At 35.0% G+C, this 21,112-nt stretch overlaps 1 protein-coding gene across 1 annotated transcript in view; it reads left to right on the top strand.

Annotated features, from left to right (window-relative positions):
- The window catches only part of UHRF2 (ubiquitin like with PHD and ring finger domains 2), a 76,254-nt gene extending 55,398 nt beyond the window's left edge, over positions 1-20,856 (top strand). Inside the window, exons 7-16 of the mRNA XM_010993417.3 lie at positions 2,616-2,739; positions 3,003-3,110; positions 5,818-5,922; positions 8,541-8,647; positions 11,776-11,938; positions 12,646-12,786; positions 14,801-14,894; positions 15,213-15,370; positions 18,680-18,778; positions 19,821-20,856. Coding sequence (XP_010991719.1) covers positions 2,616-2,739; positions 3,003-3,110; positions 5,818-5,922; positions 8,541-8,647; positions 11,776-11,938; positions 12,646-12,786; positions 14,801-14,894; positions 15,213-15,370; positions 18,680-18,778; positions 19,821-19,967 — 1,246 coding nt within the window. The 3' untranslated portion in view covers positions 19,968-20,856. The remainder of the gene's footprint in view (positions 1-2,615; positions 2,740-3,002; positions 3,111-5,817; positions 5,923-8,540; positions 8,648-11,775; positions 11,939-12,645; positions 12,787-14,800; positions 14,895-15,212; positions 15,371-18,679; positions 18,779-19,820) is intronic.
- The last annotated feature ends 256 nt before the right edge of the window (positions 20,857-21,112 follow it).

The following is a 21,112-nucleotide window of genomic DNA, read 5'->3' as shown; positions in this document are numbered from 1 at the left end:
TGCCCACTCCATTCCTCTGCTCTCTTCATGGCAAAGTTTCTCAGATCTGTCTGTGCTGATTATTTCCATTTGTTATTTTTCCTGTTCATACCCCAGCACCCCAATTTGACCTTCCTTCTCACCACTCCACTAAATACTTATATTAGGCTTACAGGCACATTTTGTGCTGCTGAACCCAAGGGTCACTTCAAAGTCCTCTCCTTACTGGACTACTCAACTGCTAGCTGTGCTTTTATAGGTTGTATACCATCTGATCTCATTTTCCTCCTACCTCACTGACCTTTCCTTCTTAGTGTCTTGTTGGTTTTCTCTCATCAATCATATTTCAGAGTTTCCCAAAGCACTTGTTTTCTCTCTTCAGACTTGCTCCCTAGATGACCTCATGCAATTATGTGAGACTTTAAATACCAAGCATATGGTTCTGAATTTGTTTTCAGGTCCAGTGTTCCCTGAGCTTTATATTTCTATGTTCAACCACTTGCTTGACTAGTATCACAAAAGTGGTGAGTCTAAGTGGAGATCTTGATTTCCACAAACACATCCCCAAAAATCCTGCACCTCATGCAATCTTCATCATCTCATCCATTTGTAAAGGCCAAAGAGCTGACTTTTTTTCCCAGAAAGCTGACATTTTGATTCCCTCTTGTCCCTACTTAGACTCTACGCCCAGTAGCATATGAGCAAATCTTGTCAGTTCTCCATAGTCATTCTTTACTCTCAGCACCCAGTTCAAACCACCATTTCTACCCTGAACTGTATAATAAATGCCTAACTAGTCTCCTTTCACATTGTCTACCAGCTACCCTTTTTCCTATAGCAGTAGAATGATGTAAGTCCTGAATCAGGTTACTCACATGTTTAAAACCCCCTAATGTCTTCCTATTGCACTTAGAATAAAATAAAAGCCCTTACTATCTATGACCTGGATGCTGCCTGCATTTTAACCTCATCGCTTATCACTATCCAGTTTATTTACTGAACTTCACCTATACCTCCTTTTATGTTCTTCAGAGCATACCATTTCTTATTATGCATCAGGACCTTTACACTTAATGTCTCTTTGCCTGGAATGCCTTCCCTAGCTCCTTGATAGCACTGGCTCTTACCTGGAATACTACCTCAGAAGTTCTAACTATTTTTTCTGAAGACACATACCATTTCTAATTACTCTTAGCACCCACGTAACCCCGATGTATTTCCTTTCTAGCTCTAACCACTTTCTAAAATTGTTTCATTGTATGTACTAGTTTTCTTTAACTATTTATAGACATTTTTGATCACAAACATTTATCTCCACCCAGTACCAAAATAATGTCTGGGTTTTTAACAAACATGATGAAGTGATGCCTCTCAGGGATGACTAGGATGATATAATTAGAAGACTGTCTCAGATTACTCTATAAAGTATCTCTACATTCATAGCTAGGTCCTTTACTTCACCTGGAACTCCTTAACCTTAAATCTTCCACTTCTGATCATGATGCTTTAATATTTAACCTCATTTTCTCGTCAGAGGTAATACCTGCTTTAACCATAAGATCTTTGATAAAATTAGAGTTACAAAGTTTAGCACATGAGGTAAAATAGTCTTTCTTAGAATAAATAAATTTTCAGAAGCCATCTTGATTTCCAAGTTAGTTGGGATTTTACTTGGTAGTATTTATTGCCTTAACATACATAATTTTGCCTTGAATTTGCGTGTCTGTCTCACTGTGGGACTGATTTTCTCAGGGACTAAATTACTTACATTTCTTTTCTATAGTACTAAGCAAAATATGTCATAATTAGACAGTCAAAATTAACTGGTAGGGATAGGTGTCTTCTTTGCTCTCTAGGCCACATGGTATAGGTAGTTATAAACTGGAAAGTATAGAAAAAACTTCAGATTAACAGGGGGAGAGAAGAGACTAGTCGATCTTTGGATATTCCTAAAGTTTTCATTCCTTGGTGACTCCAGTATAGTCTCATTTCATTCTATAGACATAGTTATGCTTTGCTTTTTAGAAATTACACAAGGCAGCTTTTAATGATAAGCAAGTTACAATAGGATGACCAACTACAAATAAGCTAAAGGACAAGTACAGAGAATTAAAATTGAGCTAGAGATAAGGCTAATATAAACAAACATCTTTAATTCCAGTATATTTGTTATAATAGATATATTATATCAAATATATAGACTATCTACATTTTTGACTTTGAGAATTCTATTAACCAATTTAGATGGGGAGATATATCAGTTGCATGGTTCAGTGTTGAGTCTAGAATTATCTGTTCTTACTATTTTTAATGATAAGAACTTCAAATGAATAATTTTTACTCTCAGATAACGATAAGGTCAGAGTTTATGGTGCCATTAGAATTGGACAGCCTTGTTTGTCTTTTGCGCTGAATTTGAAAATTGATGATATTAAAATCTTTTAAGTTCTCTAGAAGAATGACAAGGTTTTTTTGGCTACCTTAACCATGTAAATATTTTGAAAAGTTTAATACTTAAATGCCAACTGAAACTCTGTAATATACACCAATTATTACATCTTAAAATGTGTTCTAACCTATTGGCTTTAATGTGATACTATTAAAATTCCTTTTTTGTTTTGTTTTTTCCTTTTAAGGTATTGTCCTTCCTGTAAAACTGATTCTAGTGAAGTTGTAAAGGCTGGTGAAAGACTTAAGATGAGTAAAAAGAAAGCAAAGATGCCATCAGCTAGTACTGAAAGTCGGAGAGACTGGGGCAGGGTAAAGAAGTCTCCTTTTCTTCCTAGTTGTAATGTGTATAACTGTAATGCAAGTCCAATGTTTTGATTCCAATAGTAGTAACGGTATAAATGGTATTTTAAGTATCTGAAATACTAACAAATAACTGTATTCATCAATCATATAAATTGTTAATTTGTTATGTTAATCATATAAATAGTTTTTATTTTCACATTTTATAGGAATTAAGGACTTTAAGATTTAAGATAACTGATTTCTCAAACGGTTTATTCTGTGACTTGTAGGGAATGGCCTGTGTTGGTCGCACTAGAGAATGTACAATCGTTCCTTCTAATCATTATGGACCTATTCCTGGAATTCCTGTTGGATCGACTTGGAGATTTAGAGTTCAGGTATGTTTTAAATTGGCTTAGTTGGAAGGGTAAAATAGGGTGTAGCTCAAATTGTAGTAGTGTTAGTGTCTGTATAGTATCACATGGCATTCCTACGATAGAAGGAAGGATTTCCTGTAGGATGGGTAGACTCTTCCCCATACCTTCATAGAGAAACATACATCATGAAATTAGGCATCAGCTAAGTCTTTACATCACTTTGTTTTACTGTTTTTTTACACTTACTGTAGTTAACATGATTGTTAAGCTTCCTGAAGAATTTTTCTTGCCCAGAATTTTATATTTGAAATATTAGATCTTTAAGTCATGTGATAAGTTCTCATTTAATGTCATTGATCTGCAAGGAAGCTTGCTTCGGGTGTTGTCTTTGAGGCTTACCCTCCTAAATGAATGTTAAGATATTGGTCAGAGAAAGTGCCAGATAATCCAAGGATAAAATTACTTCTCTTTTCCTCTTGAAAAAGGCTGTATTGTATTTTTCTAAGTTCTTTTGAAATGTGATTTTTTCATTTTGGAAAACAATGTGAGAAAAAAAATCTCTTAGAGCAGATTCCCGTTAGCCAGGATTCTGAACTGTAAGTCCAGTAGTCCTGGTGCTTAGGCCATCAATAAAACTTTAAAATAATGTAATACATATACATAACTTGAAGAGTTAACATTAATGTATGATTTATATTTTTAAAACCCACCCTCTTTTCATCGCATTTTCTGTTTCTAAGAGACAATCACTTTAAAGTTATTTCTTCTGGAATTGCCTCCTTATTTCTAAATAACATGTTTATACTGCTTTTGTTTTTTATTTTGGTTTTAATAACTTCTTTCTTTGGAAAACAAGCATTTTAATACTCACTCTGTATCCTCTCATCTTTGCAATGGTTGTAATTTTGACTAAATCAATATTCAAGGCTTAAATTACTATGAGTTTGGCTCTGTAAATACAGTAAAAATACTGCAAATACAGGCATACCTCATTTCATTGCACTTTGCTTTATTGCATTTCTCAAATACTGTGTTTTTTACAAATTGAAGGTTTTTGGCAACCTTGTGTCAAGCAAGTCTATCAGTGCCCTTTTTCCAACAGCATTACTTTTTAAATTAAAGTGTGTACATTTTTTAGGCATAATACTATTGTACAGTTTATTAATAAACTATAATATAGTGTAAATACGACTCCTGTATGCACTGGGAAACCAAAAAATTGTGTGACTTCATTGCAGTCTATTTATTGCAGTGGTCTGGAGGCAAACCTACAATAACTCTGAGGTATACCTGTACAGTAATATATAATATAAAAAGTATGTAAATAACACATAGTATATATGTTTATTTTATACTAATACATAAAAAAATTTTATTATTTTATATACTATATTATTTATATAGGAAATAAAAATGAAAATAAGATACGCTTAGTGTATTTTTAATTGCCTTGTTTTTTATTTATGCTTCTTTTTTGTATGATTGTTATTCATTCCCAGACTCTAAAAGTGCCATTAATACGGTCTATGATGACTTTGAGGCTGTTGGCCTTAACAGCTAGAAGGATTGATTTGGCATTTAGGAAGGGACGGAGATTGAGCACAGATTTATTACCAGGGTTGGTGAGGTTGGGAATCGAGTGTGGTCCTATCTTCTAAAGTACCTGCTGTTCCCAAGGCCTAAATCCAGGTTCTGTTGCTCTTACCAGCTTCTTGTTAACTTCTAACGTACCTCTTCCTAGCCCACTATACAGGCTTGGATCTCAGCTTGCGTTTCTCTGCTAATAACAATTGTATGATCAACAAATGAATTAGAATACTACTCTTAGGGAGTTTGAAGCACACAAAGAAGTGACACAAGTTTAGGTGAGCCAGAATTGAAGAAAAATAGGGGAAAGTAATAGGCCATTGAAGTAGAAGAATAGCATGAATAAACTACAAATGGGTAGTATGTTTGGGTATCATTGAGTAGTTTTGGCTCAAATGTATAGGCCTCATGAAGGAGAAGCTGGAGATAAGGCTGGAAGAATAGGTAGGATCCAAACTGAGAGAGGGTAATGTGTAATACTTATCTTGGGCTTGACATACTATAAGACCATTTAATACATGTTAAGCAGTTGAAAATTAAAAGCAGATTTGTTCTTAAAAGGATCATTGGGTAGGATGGGTAATTTAAGGAACAAAAGTGGAGGCAGTGAAAAAGGGTGTATTTTAACTATTCATAACTTAACTAGGATTATAGCAGTGAAAGTAGAAAAAGATGGATTTGAGAGATTTAGGAGATTGAATGAGCAGTATTTGTGACCAGACAGGTTTGAAGAATACAGAAGAATGAGGCTAAAATGACTCTTGCCTTTCTTGGCTAGGGAACAGTGCTGTAATTAAAGATGAGAAATGAGAAAGAAGAAAAGAGATCTGGACCACTGATAGTAAATTCTTTTTTACCCAAATTGGGCCGAAATTACCAATAAACATAAGAGGATGATCATCTAATAGTTATTTTGAAACTCAGAATTCAAGGCCTGAGCCGTTTTGAGTGTCATCAAAACTCCGTATCTGCGGGATATATAGTTGGGTTGGGGGGATAGCCTGTGAGCAAAATGTGGAATTCTGGGTGACATTCAGTTCTTAGTTGCAGGCTTTTAGGGTCCAGTAACATGTGAAACTATTTTGTAAATGTAAGTTAATGAAGTGTTGAAAAATATTTTGAGTCTCTCCTTATTTTATAGGTGAGCGAAGCAGGTGTCCATAGGCCTCATGTTGGTGGAATTCATGGTCGAAGTAATGATGGAGCTTATTCTCTTGTCCTGGCTGGTGGATTTGCAGATGAAGTAGTAAGTCATGATACAACCTTGTTCTTTAGAACCTGTCTTGATCATTCAGTAAAATACAGAAACTTTGTCCAAGATATATCAAATCCTATCTCTTTTAGCAGTTTTTATGTTGAAGTGGTCAATTCTATACAAGTTACAAGGTAAATCAGTTGGCAGCCTTTAATCTTTGTATTGATTTGCTTTGTATATACATGAGGCAATTGATTATTGCAATAGAAGTAGTCACATTCTCTTCAGAGCTCATTTTTTTTAGTTTAATTTATTTTGTGATAATTGTGGTTTGACATGTAGCATTAGAAATACTACAGATATCTCTGTCCTTTACCCAATTTCTGCCAGTGGTAGCATCTTAAACTGTAGTCCAGTATCACAACCAGGATACTGATATTGATACATTCAGAATGCTGAACATTTCCCTTACCACAAGGATTCCTCATGTTGCCCTTTTTAGCCACATCTACTTTATCTGCTCTTCCAAGCCCCCCTTAACCCCTAAGAACCACTAAACTGTTCTTCATTTCTCTGATTTTGTCACTAAAAAGATTTTATAAACAGAATCCTATAGTGTACAACCTTTGGGATTTTTTGTGGCATATGTGGCATATGTCAGTAGTTCATTTCCTTTTCATTGCTGAGTAGTATTCCATGGATATAGATGTACCACAGTGTAACCATTCACCCATTGAAAAACATCTGGATTGTTTACAACAAATAATGCTGCAATAAACATTTATGTGTAGGTTTTTTTGTAAACATGAATCTCCATTTCTTTGGGATGAATGCCCAGAAGTGCAATTCCTGGGTTGTGTGGTAGTTGTATGATTAGTTCTTCTGCCAAAGTGATTTCCAGAGTGACTGTGCCACTTCTCATTCCTGTCAGTAGTGTATGATGATCCAGTTTCTCTGCATCCTCACCAGCATTCAGTGTTTTTTCTTTGTTTTAGTCATTCTAATAGGTATGTAGTTACAGCTCATTGTAGTTTTGACATTTCCCTAATGATTAATAGTGTTGGACATAATTTATTTGTTAGCTGTATGTCTCTCTTTGGTGGTATAGCTCTTCAGGTTTTTTGCCTGTTTTCTAATTTGGTTGTGATTTTTGTTTGTTTTTACTGTTCATTGGATATGTAGTTAGTAGGTGTTTTCTCCCAGTCTGTGTCATTTGTTTGCCTTCATGGTATGTTTTAGTAATGAATTCAAGTATAGATGAGTTAATGGCATAGAATTTAACTAATTTTACATGATTATTTGCTGAAAAATAATCAGAAATATTTTTGTTCCTCTGTTTTAAACTCTATTTAACTTAGGTTGTCCCTGTTATGTTCTCCTAGTTCCCACTACTTTTCCCTTCATAGCACTACCACAATTATACCTTAAGAAGTTGATAGGGTTATGAATATGAGCACTGTGAAGTCAATCCAGATACCATTTGGAAGACTGCATCTGATCAATTTAAATGTTCTGGACTGTTCTAGATGTACTTTTTAGAATTCTTTTAAATGGAGTATACACTAAACATGAAATTTCTTTACATCTGGTTCTTTAAAGTACAGATCTCAAGGTTGAATAAGTAAAAAGTGAATTCAAGGTTTTTGGATATATAAAAACATTTAAAATCATGAGATCTTAGTTATGACTTTTAATCCCAAGGGAAAATGCAAGACAGACAAATGCAAGATAGACCTTCTACAAGCAAAAATTTAGTAGAGAAAACTTCTGTTATTGTAAGTTCAGCCTGAACTAGTTAAAATAATCTTGCATTAAAGAAAAACCACTATTTAGATGGTGTTAGTAGAATTACTTTATATACTGACAGTTTCTTAGTTTTTTAAAAATACCGAGTCAGGTAAAAACTTAATAATATCAATATAAATTTGTAGCTACTACAAAAATATTTCTGCAGCTAGTTTTTAACATCTCCTTTGGCATTTTTTTTTTTTACATTTAGTAAAAATGTAAAACTTTTAGTTTTCAAATTCTTTTCTACGTTTATTAATTGTTTTATCCAAATGTAATTTGAGTGAACCCATGGACTATAAAATGTGGGGAACCTCCCAGGCTGTTAGGATTTTAAATTTGAAATTAAGCAGCAGACTTAGGTATGGTGTAGGCTGTTGTTTGGAAACTAGTTATGAAATATTTATTAAAATGGTGCCCTATGGGGTGAGGAGTTGTTAGAGTGCATGCTTAGCATGCACGAGGTTCTGGGTTCAATCCCCAGTACCTCCATTAAAAAAAAAAATGGTACCCTATAAAGAACCTACAACCTAATATTGATAAGTTTATTTTCATAACATTGATTTAAACAGTATTCTCAACCCAAAAGACCTTATTTTATAACATTCTATAGATTATTTGATTATATGTATAGCATGAGAATAGCAGTGTTTGGAGGTGTTGGAAGCTATAACTTTAAAGTGTAATCTTTAGATCAAGTGATACAACTTGAAGGTATATTACACACAAGATTTAATTTGAATTTTGCCTAATTTCAGTAGATACATTGAGAGAACATGTCAATTTGTAACATCCTAATGAAAAGTTCTAACTCTGAAATGAGAATTGGTGAAATCATACCTGAGTTTAGGTGTTTTAATGCCAAAAATGTTCTCCTGCAGGACCGAGGTGATGAATTCACATACACTGGGAGTGGTGGTAAAAATCTTGCTGGTAATAAAAGAATTGGTGCACCATCGGCTGATCAAACACTAACAAACATGAACAGGTATTCTTTATTGTTAGTTTGTAAAGACTATTTAGAATTTGGGCTTTGTATAAAAGTTTTATTATAGGACTATAATTTGTAACTTACACTGTACAAGAGAATCTTAAATTGAGAGTTAATATATCTAAAATTCAAATCTTACCTGATTAGTATATATTTACTTCTAAGCTTCCTAACTTATTTCTTAGTATCATTTTTTAAATGACATAATTCCTACATGTGCTTTTTAAAACCTTTGAAAGAAAGGAACCTATGTAATTTAAGTTAAATTGAGGACAAAGTGGCTTATCTACTACCACATAGGTCAAAGGTATTTTCTACTCAACACAGAATTATCTTTTTAAGTAACAAACTTATTTTGAGAGGCGACTAATATGAAATAGGGTTATGTTTGGGAGCCATACTTATGTGCATAAGTAAAATATCAGATAACTTAGTCAGAACAAGGTGCTTTTAGGGTTTATAATAATATAAAGTTGTTCAAGTGTTATAAAAGAAAATGTTTAGTTACAAAAGTGACCTTTTCTAACTAAATGCTTGTAAGGCATTAAAAAAAGAGCCACCTTGTGCTGATCTTTATTCTACAGAAGTATTCATGATACTCCAGCTTCCATGGAGTAGAAAATTTAATAAGTTCAAATGTTGTATTTCATAAATGCGTGCTAATACCAATAATAGATTAACCCAAACCATCAGTTAGCATTGACCACATTATAACTTGTCATACTGATAATTTTGTGATCATTTCATAAAGTTGACATTTTTATATCCTACTATTAAAGGTATTTCGTGTATTGAGTAAAAATGAGTATTTTTTTTGCTTTCCTGAGTCTAAAGCACACAGTTTTAAGTAGTATGCCCTTAATATCTGATTACCATGTGAAGTAAAGAATATGCCAGTATTATTTCAAGACTTTGTTGCATACCAGGCTATGTAGAATCTGTTTTTATGTCTTCCTTCTGTATTATTTCTGACAGTAGGATTATTTTATTGAACCAGCAGAGGAGACAGGTCAGATTGGCTGGTGAAAACATTCCTGAGGCAAGAGTCCAGTCCCTACGCAGTCTTTTTCTAACAAGAAAGCAGCTCTTTAGGAAGAATGATCTTAAAAGGAATTAGAAATATTTTGATATGTTTTGTCAATGAAAATGTATCTTGAATTTGGAAAGGGGCTTTTTCATGTTGTCAAGTCTGAAAATTATATTTTCCCTTCAATAATGGTATTACTGTGCTTGAATGAAACTGCCTATGTAACTACCTGCACTTGTACATGGTAGATTCTTTTCAAGCTTTTGAAGAATCTAATTAAAGTATACCCTGTTTATCATATGTTACTGTCTTTTTAGAAAATAATTGACAAGTAGTAATAATGTTTATATTAATAAGAGGGTAGTGAAAATGAAGTGGTAGTAAAAATGAAATGGTAACTCAGAACAATGTAGGATTGACTTAACATAGAGACTAACATTCCTTCAGTTAATTTATACATTAAGCTGTGAGTACGCCTTGTGATTGAAGTGAAAGGCCCTTATCTCTAACCCGTTGTATACTCTTTCCTGACTAGTATATTGTCTGATTCATATTCGTTTCTCTGCTAAGAGGTAGGTTGACACCTGCTTCTTGCTTTTGAGAAGTTTGTTCCTATTCCTTCTCAGCTCTTCCACTTTATGAAACTGAAGAGGGCAGCAGGTAATCTGGCTGTCCTTTATCAGGGCAGTTAGAGACAACCAATCAAGCTGCAGATAGAGTAATGGAAAAGCTTTGTTATGCCTGGTCTCATCCTCTTGGACTCTTTTCACAAACTTGAACAGCCTACATACTTACATGAAACTAGTAGTTAGGTAATAATGCCAGTTAGTGGTGGCAGTCATTATGATGGAAAGTACTGTGAGCACCAAAGCATTCCACTCATTAACATGAGGATAGTATGTCTCTATCCAATAACAGCCCTAGAATTGATGGCTACGTTTCTTCTGCCTCTCAGAGTTTTAGTGCATCTTCCCTTTGAGATAAAAAAAACATAACTTGGTAAGCTGTAACTCTTTGACCACATCTATTAAAAAAAATTAATGAAACACAAGTTCATTTACTTTAACTATGGTAAAGATATTACAGTAGATTAGTCATTTAGTCTTAAGGTCTTTTTGTTTTTTTGAGCATGCATAAAAAGAACTATACCCTGTAAAAATATTTTGTATCATATCTAATTTTACTGAATTGAAGGGAAGGATACCTTTTTTTGTTTTTAACCTTAAACATTCTCAGTGGTTTCTTTTCACTTAAGTTATGTAGGTGTCTTAGAAGAAAAGTACTAACTTTAAGTAGATTCTAGTTTGGTTTTGGGGAGCACAGGACTAAGTTTTCCTAACAAAGGTCTTCTAATATCTGATAATCTTAGTGATTAATTACTACTAAGTGAGTATACCATACTAAGGAAGCTTCAGCTAAATCAAGTGCTGCTTAGCTCAGTGTTCCTCCTTGTTCATGTGTCGTCAGTAAGATGTAGTGATCTTGAGCAGCCAAAAATCTTTATTGTCATGATTTAGCACAGGTATTTAAATGCTTCAGTTTTATTTAAACTTAAATCTTTCAACTGGAGGTCTTTAAAGAATATTCTCGTATTGAACTTGTTCTTATTACTTCTAAACTTTAGGGAATCTCTGTTGTCTGGAATGTGGAAAGTAGACCTGTTGACAAATTAATTTTCCTGGATTTCTTTCTACATTCTTCCAGCAATTTACTTCATTCCCTTATCAAAAATAACTATTACAGCAATCACTTGCTTAGTTTTCCAATTTTCTCCCTTCCCTCAACAAACGTTATTTAAAGAAAATTCCGTGTATTTCTAGTTGTTTTCTATTATACGTGGCACAGATGTTATTACTTTCAGAAGAACCCTACAGGCTAACTGAGAACCAATCCCCTGGCTTGGGGGTGACATCAGAAAACTGATTTGTCTTCTCTGCTGGTGGGGGAAAGCATAATCCTATTATCTGGAATAATATGGAAAGAATCATAGAATCTTAACCATCAGGTAAGGCATAATTCACCTTTTAATTAAGCTAATGATGCGATTATGTACTTGAAGAAAGATTACTTGGTATAAAGACTTTGTTTTACTTTTTAGGGCATTGGCCCTAAACTGTGATGCTCCATTGGATGATAAAATTGGAGCAGAGTCTCGGAATTGGAGAGCTGGTAAGCCAGTCAGAGTGATACGCAGTTTTAAAGGGAGGAAGATCAGCAAATATGCTCCTGAAGAAGGCAACAGATATGATGGCATTTATAAGGTGCTCTATCTGGCATGACATCTTGTTAGTCATTCTTCCTGTGCTTTCAAGACAGGGTTGCCACAGGGAACTGCTCTACTGTGGGTGGGCTAAAGAAAACAGTAGACTGTCATAGTTGGTGTTTCTACTTTTTCTAGAAATGTAACATGCACAAAGCAAGCTCTTAACTTTGATACTTGTCTTTTAAGGCTTATCTGAAGTCCATAAGGGCAGAGTTATACTTTGGGTTAAGCTTTTTACAAGTACATATTCTCTGTGATAAAACTGTTCAAGTAACTGGGCCATTGTAGATACTGATTCTTCCACATATCTTTCAGGATGACTTTATTTGTGATAAATTTTTCAAAGCAGAGCACATTATAATTTTGAAAATAGGTTACATTCTTTGTTTAAAAAACGAAGGCATCTATTGCCACCATTTTTATCTACGATTATGCAGAATTATTTTATAGTTAATGAGCACAATCTTGTTACTGTTTCACATTTATAGCAATCTATACTTATATGGGAACTATCATAATTAGGAAATAAGGCCAAAACAGTATTTTTAAAACAATATTTTGGTGGTTTTAATTTATTTACTATTACAGCAAAGCAAGTATCTTTTAAAGTTGCACTTCTGCCAAGTTTACTTAAAATACTAATAAGATGTTAAGAATAAGTCTCAACTTTAAATCTCAAAATAGTACTGAAATATTATGATTTAGGTGGTGAAATACTGGCCAGAGATTTCATCAAGCCATGGATTCTTGGTTTGGCGCTATCTTTTAAGAAGAGATGATGTTGAACCTGCTCCTTGGACCTCAGAAGGAATAGAACGGTCAAGGAGACTATGTCTACGTTTACAGGTTGGATTGCATTTGTCTAGGCTACTTGTATGTTCATGAAAACATAATGCCTCTGTACTATCTACATGCATTAACATTGTATATAACCCACAGCAGTTGATCAGTGGACTGTAAGGGGTGAGGAATGAGATCACACAAGTATAAGAAAGGAAAAAAATCACACGCAAGAAGGAAAAGAAGTAGCATTCTAGGTGTCAGACTCCTCTTTGACCAGAAATTGTGCTTGGGGAAAGCTAGGCTTGACAGTGAAGAGTAAAATACAGTTGACCCCTGAACACCATGTGTGTGAACTACACGGATCCGTTTATACACGGATGTTTTTCGATAGCAGACACTGCAGTGCCTATCTGTGGTTGGCTGAATCCACAGATGCAGATGGCAACTCTTAAGTTACACAGAGATTTTCGACTTCCAGAAGACTGGCCCTACCCTGACCCCTCCTTATTGAAGGGTCAACTGTATTTTCAATTCAGTCTGGAAATGACTTGAAGTATGAGGGAAAGGGGTACCTAAAATTTAGGTGTAGGAGGCCTTGAGAAGGGAACTTGATCCTAGAGGGCACAGGGGGTGTGTCTCTGGTAGGGGTAGGGGGGAGGTGGCTTATAAGAGTGGTCTGCTTTCTACCCTTCTCACTTCTCCTCACCCCTTTTCTCTCTTCCCCCTCAAAGCTGCTTCCCTGTCCTGTCACCACCTTTAGTGCTTTGCCTTTTTTTTTTCCCTTTGCCCATGCTCAGCTGTTAACCCATATATAGACTTTGTTGGTTTTGTATGCATAATGGATGGTATGGCTACATTCCCCCTCCACTGCCTGTACACCCTAGACTTTATCCCTGACACTGACTTCAGAGCATGGTTTGAGTTCATCCTCCATCATTCCCCATCGCTGTGCTTCCCATAAAGACTGCCAGCTTTGTCATTTCCCCTGGCTCTGCCCACACTGCATGTGTAGGGGCTGAACTATGGGCAAGTGTCTGACCACCCAGGCAGGTGAGTGTGTGTCTTCTAGTGCAAGTCTGTTTCTGTTTTTGTTTTCTTTTTAAACTCATAGAATTGTTTAAATGAGACCCATCAGCTGCTAAAACAACTGCCAAAGTAATTCCTTTTATAACTAAATATTTTTAAAACGTATTGTTAAATTTTCAAAAGATTTTTTTTCAGGTCTACTGTTCAGCAAAGCAATGTTCTAGATAGGTTAAATTTGAAACAGTAAGCAGAAGCATGTAAGCCAGTTGACTAGGATGAGTTAATATCATTGATGAGGCCTGAAACATTGAGCTTTAAATGAGTGTCATCACAAAGCATGTCAAAAAAAAAAAAACATAGCCAATAAAACACAAGGGTAAAAGGGAAGAATTTATTCCTTAAAGTCTAACCTTTTAGTTGATAAATAATTGAGTAATTTAGTGGCTTGAGGTCTTCTAAAAGCTCTCCCACCCCAACCACCCCTGCCTCTTAATTTTGGGAGATAGAAATTTGGCCCTTAATGGATGTTTTGTTTTAAGATTGACTCCACAATTTAGTGTAACCCCATCTATTGTGTACCATCTCTTGTGCTCTGTGGTTGATCCTCACTTACCTTCATATCTAGTTTCTACTTTCCTTTATTCCTCAACTTTTTTTCCATTAACTTTATTTTTTATTGTTTACATTTTTATTGAAGTATAGTCAGTTTACAATGTTGCGTCAGTTTTCTTCCTCAGACTTTTCAAGCCACCTAGTTACAACTCCTAAAAAATTGTTTCCTCTTTTAGATTGGAAACTAAGATCATCATATTATAAAATGGAATATCTTAACAGTCAAAACTATGTGGTTTTACTATGAATTGGGGATTTTATTAGTCTTCTGTCCTTTGAATTCTGTTTCTTTAAATGTCTCTTTACTTTATGTAAGTACTGTCAATTTAGGGAGATTATAGACTCCTCCCCATTCCCCTAATTAAATTTCTGCCTGGGATCTAGAACCCCTCCTTCTCTGTGAAGCTTAAATCTACATTGCACTTTTTTCCCTCATCAGTATCCAGTAGGTTACCCTTCAGATAAGGAAGGGAAGAAGACTAAAGGACAGTCAAAGAAGGCCAGTGGAGCCTCAAAAAGGCCATCTACAGATGGTAGGTAATGATTGCAGAACATAAATCCTAATAACATCGTTTCTGATAAAGAGAAATAGTAAGAGAATAAAAATTAAAAGAAAAATGAAGGGTTTTTGTTGTTGTTGTTGGGGTGGGGGTGGAGTGGGGTGCGTTTTTTCTGTATTTTAATAATGTCAGAGCCAAAACAACAAAGTACCCTACACTCTGGGAAAGTTAGGTGCTGCTTTAGGCTGGTTATCTTCCAGCTAACCATTACTGGTGCCCATTAACTCTTTCATTTCATAGTTCTGCTTATAACCACTTGTAGTCTGCTGATATATTTTTAACTAAATCTAGATGATTGTCCAAGTGCCTCCAAAGTGTTGAAAGCATCAGATGCAGCAGAAGCAGTTGAGGCTTTCCAGCTAACCCCTCAACAACAACATCTAATCAGAGAAGATCATCAGAACCAGAAGCTATGGGATGAAGTTCTTGCATCTCTTGTGGAAGGACCAGTATGTAAAGATTTTTTTAATAGGTTCATAATATTAACAAATAATGGAAAATAATTTCCCTATGAATTATCATTTTCACAGGTCAGTTAAACATAATCCTTTTTATCCAATCTTCTCACCCAGTACTGCCACCTTTCAGAAATAAGGCAGCAGTTTAGCACTTTTAAGCCTCTTAGATGTTAGTTTTTGACCTCTCTGTGCTTGAAATTAATAATTTATGATGAAGTGCCATTCATGGGAAAAACTGTCAGTTGTGGAACACGTTCAACTTAATCTAAAACTCATCAGAGAAGTTTTTGTTATAGTTTAGTTACCTAATAGAAGAATTTTCAATGCCTACGTGTTCAACGTAGGGGTAAATAAACCAGCATTGATTTATTTAAGTATTTCATGTTTTGGATTTTGTTCCATTTTTTTGGTAATCATAAAGTTTTAAAGTGAAAGGAATTACAAGGGGGTTTTGTGTTAAGCTATATTTTGCGATGAAGTTTTCTTAGCAAATCCCAAAAACTAGGGGTTTGAAATGTAAATTGTCTATTTATTCTTTGCTCACTGCTTTTATTGTATCTCTAATTTTGTTTATAAATTTGGTTCTTAGATTTTCTTAGATATTAGCCTCTGTCATGTGCAATATAGTTACTTTTCTGTTTTATTTCCCTCAGAGTATGTGATGTGCAGCTATTGTGGGTGAACTGTAGTATCTTGAAATTCCATTTTGTCATCCATTTCTTCCTTCCAATATTTCCTTTATTTCACTCACTGCATTGGTCAGAACTTCTTGTATATCTAAAATGAGGTTAATGCATATCCGTATGTGCCTTTTATCTAGATTTAGAGGGAACTCTCAGTTTTTGTATTGCCTTTTTTGAGAATTAGTCATCATTATGAAAACTTCTTGACATAATTTTTAAACTTAGAAATGAATAAAGTTTGTCAACTACTCTTTGGATTGATATTGCATTTGGTTTTTTTATTTGTTTTGTCTAAAAATGTGATATTTAGGGTTGTCCTTGGGTAGGATGAGACTTACATGTCTGGAGGACAGAAGGAAAGTGAGTTAGCTCTGTGAGAAATGTTACTTGCTCATTAGCTAAGAGACCCAGGCATGTGGAGAGTCTGGCTCTGGTGGGTAAGACTCACTTTCACAGACAGCAAGTAAGAAACAGCAAGCAGTAGATCATGGTCCCATTATTCTCTGTAGAGAATACAGCTGGTTAGTGACAACTCAGGTGAGTTCCAGCTGTGAGTAGGCAGAAGACAAAGTAGCAAATATGGGTGAAGGATAAAGCCACCTGAGTGCACACAGAAGTTCTCTTTTGCATATCTGTTGTCTGGGTTGGACATGTGTATTGGGCTTCAGTCTGAGGCTTTTAATACGTCCTGTTTATCAATTTAAAAAAATTATCAAAGGGGTTGAATCTTGTGAGACTTGGTAAGTATATACAAATAAATATACTTTTCAACCCCTTCTTTCAATATAACTTTTATATGGAAGTCAACAATTGATAGTCTCAAACAAGCAAAAAAACAAAACAAAACCAATAAAAATCCTGTTCCCTGAGGGCAGGCTTTTACATACCTAGGTCAGGTAACTGACCTTGGTGCTAGTGGTTACGCTGGACATTTATGTACTATTGCCCTGTGTAGGTATCATGCCCTTTTTTTTTTTTTTCCAGACAAGCCAGGAACACATTTAGTAAACCAGAAAAATTAGGTGTTGGCCAAAGGTGACTTTTAAATAAATGCATATATTATACGTATGTATGTTTTTATCCAGACAGCTTCCCAAGGTCCTTTATGCTCTGGCATCCCTACCTGCTTCTGCATTCTCCTCTTACTACTCTCTCAGGCCCAGACTGCTTCACCACAGTGACCTCTGTGCTATTTGCACACTCTTAACCTGTTCCTGCTCCTAGGCCTTTACACATGTGCTGTCTCTGACTGGAATTCTTCCCTCTGTGTCTTCATGTGGCTCATTGCTTCATACCCTTTAAGTCTCTACAGAGTATTACACTTCTCAGAGAGGCCTTCCCTGGCTATCCTTTCTAAAATAGCCACTCTTTACTCTGTAGCTTTAATTTGCTTTGTTTCCTCAGTTACTACTAACTGAAATTGCTCTCTTAAAGGAATATAAAGTTCCACGAGAGCAGAGACTTGGCCTTTTTATCACTGCTGTGTAGATGAGTGCCTAGCACAGTGCAGGAACTCAGAGCGCTGATACTATACACATATTACAGGCCCCACCGAGGTGCCGGGGAAATACCAGTCACTAACAAAGTACTTTGTCAGAGAGAAGGTACCTCCTATTACATTTTAGTTTTCTTCCACATCTCCCCCTAACTGGTACAGTCTTCTAATGTGTTGCATAGTACGTCATTGATAATTCACTTGACCTTTATAATCCATGTTCATAAATAAGTTAGTATCAAGACAAAACTATGAAATGAATCTTTGGTTTATTTTTGTTTACTTAAAATTCTTATAGATTGTTTTTCTATTAACATAAAGAATGAACATAAAATGCACTCCCCTACTATCAAAAAATAACTGAATGGAGGATTATCCTGGTGACTTCAAAAAATACTTACCCTTCTAGTTTAAAAGAAACAAACAGGATAAAATGGAACCCAATAATGGCTTTTGAAGATCATAAAGTACCCATCTGATCATGTTTGCTAGATAGCTCTACCTTCTATCATTTAGTCTCAATTTGAATAAACATTAGCACCAGGAAAATACGAGATTTTTAGATTGAGGCAAAATATCACAGAAAACTATCCTAGAAAAACAAATGTTGATTCCTTGGGGTCTTAGATACTATAGAGTATTCTTGCTAAGTGCTTTTTAAAATCTTTTTTAGCATAAAAAATAAGTATTTAAGTTTTATAAAAGCAGAAATTTGAATAGATAATACATGTTCATATACTAAAATACTATGTAGCTTTTTGAAGATAGAAAGTCTGTATTTAATGACCTTGAGACAACCTGTTTATGATTTTTTTAAGTGAAAAATAGTATTCTCTGGAATATGAGATTTGGAACGGAAGGCATTCATTTTTTTAAGCTTTGTGTCTTGACTTTGCAACCTTTCCAGCCCAGTCCTAAGATTTAAAACTGACGTGTTTATCTTATCGAAGGGATTTCTTCAATTTCCTTTTACACATTTGCTTGTAATTAGTCACTCCTTGATTTGTTTTTCTTGATAGAAAATAGGTGTGATTAAGATACTTTTTTCCCTCAATCACTTGGAATGCTATTAATATATTATGAAATGCTAACTTTTTTTCTTCCCCTTGGGTACCATTCTAGAATTTTCTGAAAAAATTGGAACAATCTTTTATGTGTGTCTGCTGCCAGGAGCTAGTTTACCAGCCTGTGACAACAGATTGCCTCCACAATGTCTGTAAAGTAAGTAAAATTCCTTTCTCGTTTTCCCTCGTTAGGCCAGAGGGGACACTGTCCTCCAAACCTGTGGATAGCATGTGAAGAAGCATTTTTTTTATGAAGCAGATAAAGGAACCTGGGTAGTTAGGAAGCATTTAATTATATCTTGGTGATGAATGCATGTTTTAATTTTATAGTAATTCAGATGTGTATAGTCAGCATTCCATCATTTTTGAAATTATCGAGGAGGGGTTGGACTAGAAAAGAAAGTAAGGTGTTGTTGCTACTTTCTGTGTTACAGCTTATGTATGTGTCATATATTATAGTGCAAACTGAGATAATTTCATGTACTTAATGGAATCGAGAACAGATTCTATCTGGCAGCATGCCCAGAGGAGTTGACTGTGTGTTATCAGTGTGGTATAAAAGGAAAACTTGAATTTTAGTCAAACCAACGTTGGACTCTTGTTCTACTGCTTGGTGGTTGTGCTCCCTGACCTAACTTCTCAACTTTAGTTTCCTTTGTAAAATGGAAAAAACCTTCCGCATATGTGTGTGTGTTTGACCTTGAGTCAGCTGTGTAATATATTTAGTAGAGCTACATGTATTTGGGGAGAACACATTATATGTTAGGTGATTTGATAAAATATATACATAAGATAGTTTTACTTTCCTGAATTGTTTTTTTTTTTTCTTTAGTGCTCTATCAGGAAAGAACAGGATTAAAATCCAACCTAGAAAGTGAGGCTAGTGGGACCCATGCAGAATTATAACACCCTCGTTTTACGGGACGAGGAGATTCATGTACAAAAGTTGTCATTTACCTGAAGTCTCACCGCATGTGCTAGAGGTGGAACTTGAACCACGTCTGTAGGTCAGTTTTCATAGTGCAGATTCAGGCCTTTACAGTTGTTCGTCTTTTAGGTTTCTCTTGTTGCCAAACAGTAAGTTTCTAGTTTCTATTTGTAAGCCTAAGTTGTTGAGTACTTTTCTACGTGCTTTGTCCTCAGATGAAAGTAGGTGTGTGTTTTTATTTTGTTCTACTTTGTTTTTGGTTTTGCCTTAGGATTGCTTACAGCGCTCCTTTAAGGCTCAAGTGTTCTCCTGCCCTGCTTGCCGGCATGATCTTGGCCAGAATTACATCATGACTCCCAATGAGATTCTGCAGAGTTTACTTGACCTTTTCTTCCCTGGCTACAGCAAAGGACGATGATCTGTCTACTTCTACTGTGTTGTTCCCAGTGGCTTTTTGGACAATAAAGAATCTAAAATGGTTGGGGTGGGGGGTGGGGTGGAAGCAGTGGTGGACCATATCTTTCACGTTCTGAAGCAGCTAATCCTCTTTCCTACGTAGCCATCATCTTGTGTGTGTAGTAAGAGGCCCATTTTTCAACTGTCTTTAAATATCAAAAGGTAGTTCTTGTGAGTAACAACTAGTTTTAATGAGTAAAAAAGTCAAAGCCTCAGCTCTAGTTGATATCCAAGTTATGATTTATTTTGCAACTACCTCAGGACAGAAAAGATTTATGGGGATTTTTTAAATCATTGAATAATTAGTTAAATGAAATTTTAGCTACACACTGCCTCCCAAAAATATTAGTTGTGCCTGGTTCATGTAATTTGATTTTACGGAAAAGGAAGTGACACTTGAGATTGTTGGAATGAACGCAGCTTCTGTAGTATGCATAATAACATTTTTAATGTCTTCTTCCATTATAATGTGTGTTTTGCAAGGACAGGTTCATTTTGTAGCCCATTTTGTGAGCTCCATTGTGCTTTTTTCTGGTGTTTTATGCAAGTTGACTACTAATGACTAATGAAAACAATATGAATGCATTGTTGCTGCATTAGTGTAATGTGGTGTGGTTTTGCACTTAAAAGAGGTATTCAGACGCTCTAGTTGTAAATGTTCATGAAAAGCCTCTTCTGTACTAGTCAAACTGCTTTTAGTGAGTCTCACCAGTGGTTTTACACCTGAGAGCATTGAGGACTGGGCTGATTTTTTGAGAGGACTGAAATTGCTTCATATTGTGACCCTAAATTTTATATTCACTATATTCCCTAAAGTATACCTTAATAAATATTTTATGATCATAAAAATAGCTCATCTTCCTTTACTTTTTCACATTTATCTAGCTTGTTTTAGTAGATATTTTAAGGAATTGATCATTTCCAAAGTATTTCATTGTGTGTTTTTATTGAACGAGACATTTTGAGTAGTTTTTTACTCTGGATTTTTGGTAACGAGAACTCCTATAAAATCTTAAGTGCTAAGGGGCAGACTTCACCTTAGGTTTGATTTTTTTAAATTTTACTAAATGGAAAAAATAACTTGGTGGCTATTCTGTTATCTATAAC

This window comes from Camelus dromedarius, chromosome 10 (assembly GCF_036321535.1).
Source record: "Camelus dromedarius isolate mCamDro1 chromosome 10, mCamDro1.pat, whole genome shotgun sequence".
In the NCBI taxonomy this organism is placed as follows: domain Eukaryota; kingdom Metazoa; phylum Chordata; class Mammalia; order Artiodactyla; family Camelidae; genus Camelus; species Camelus dromedarius.
The sequence above is the reverse complement of the archived record's forward strand: the minus strand, read 5'-3'. Positions and strand labels throughout refer to the sequence as shown.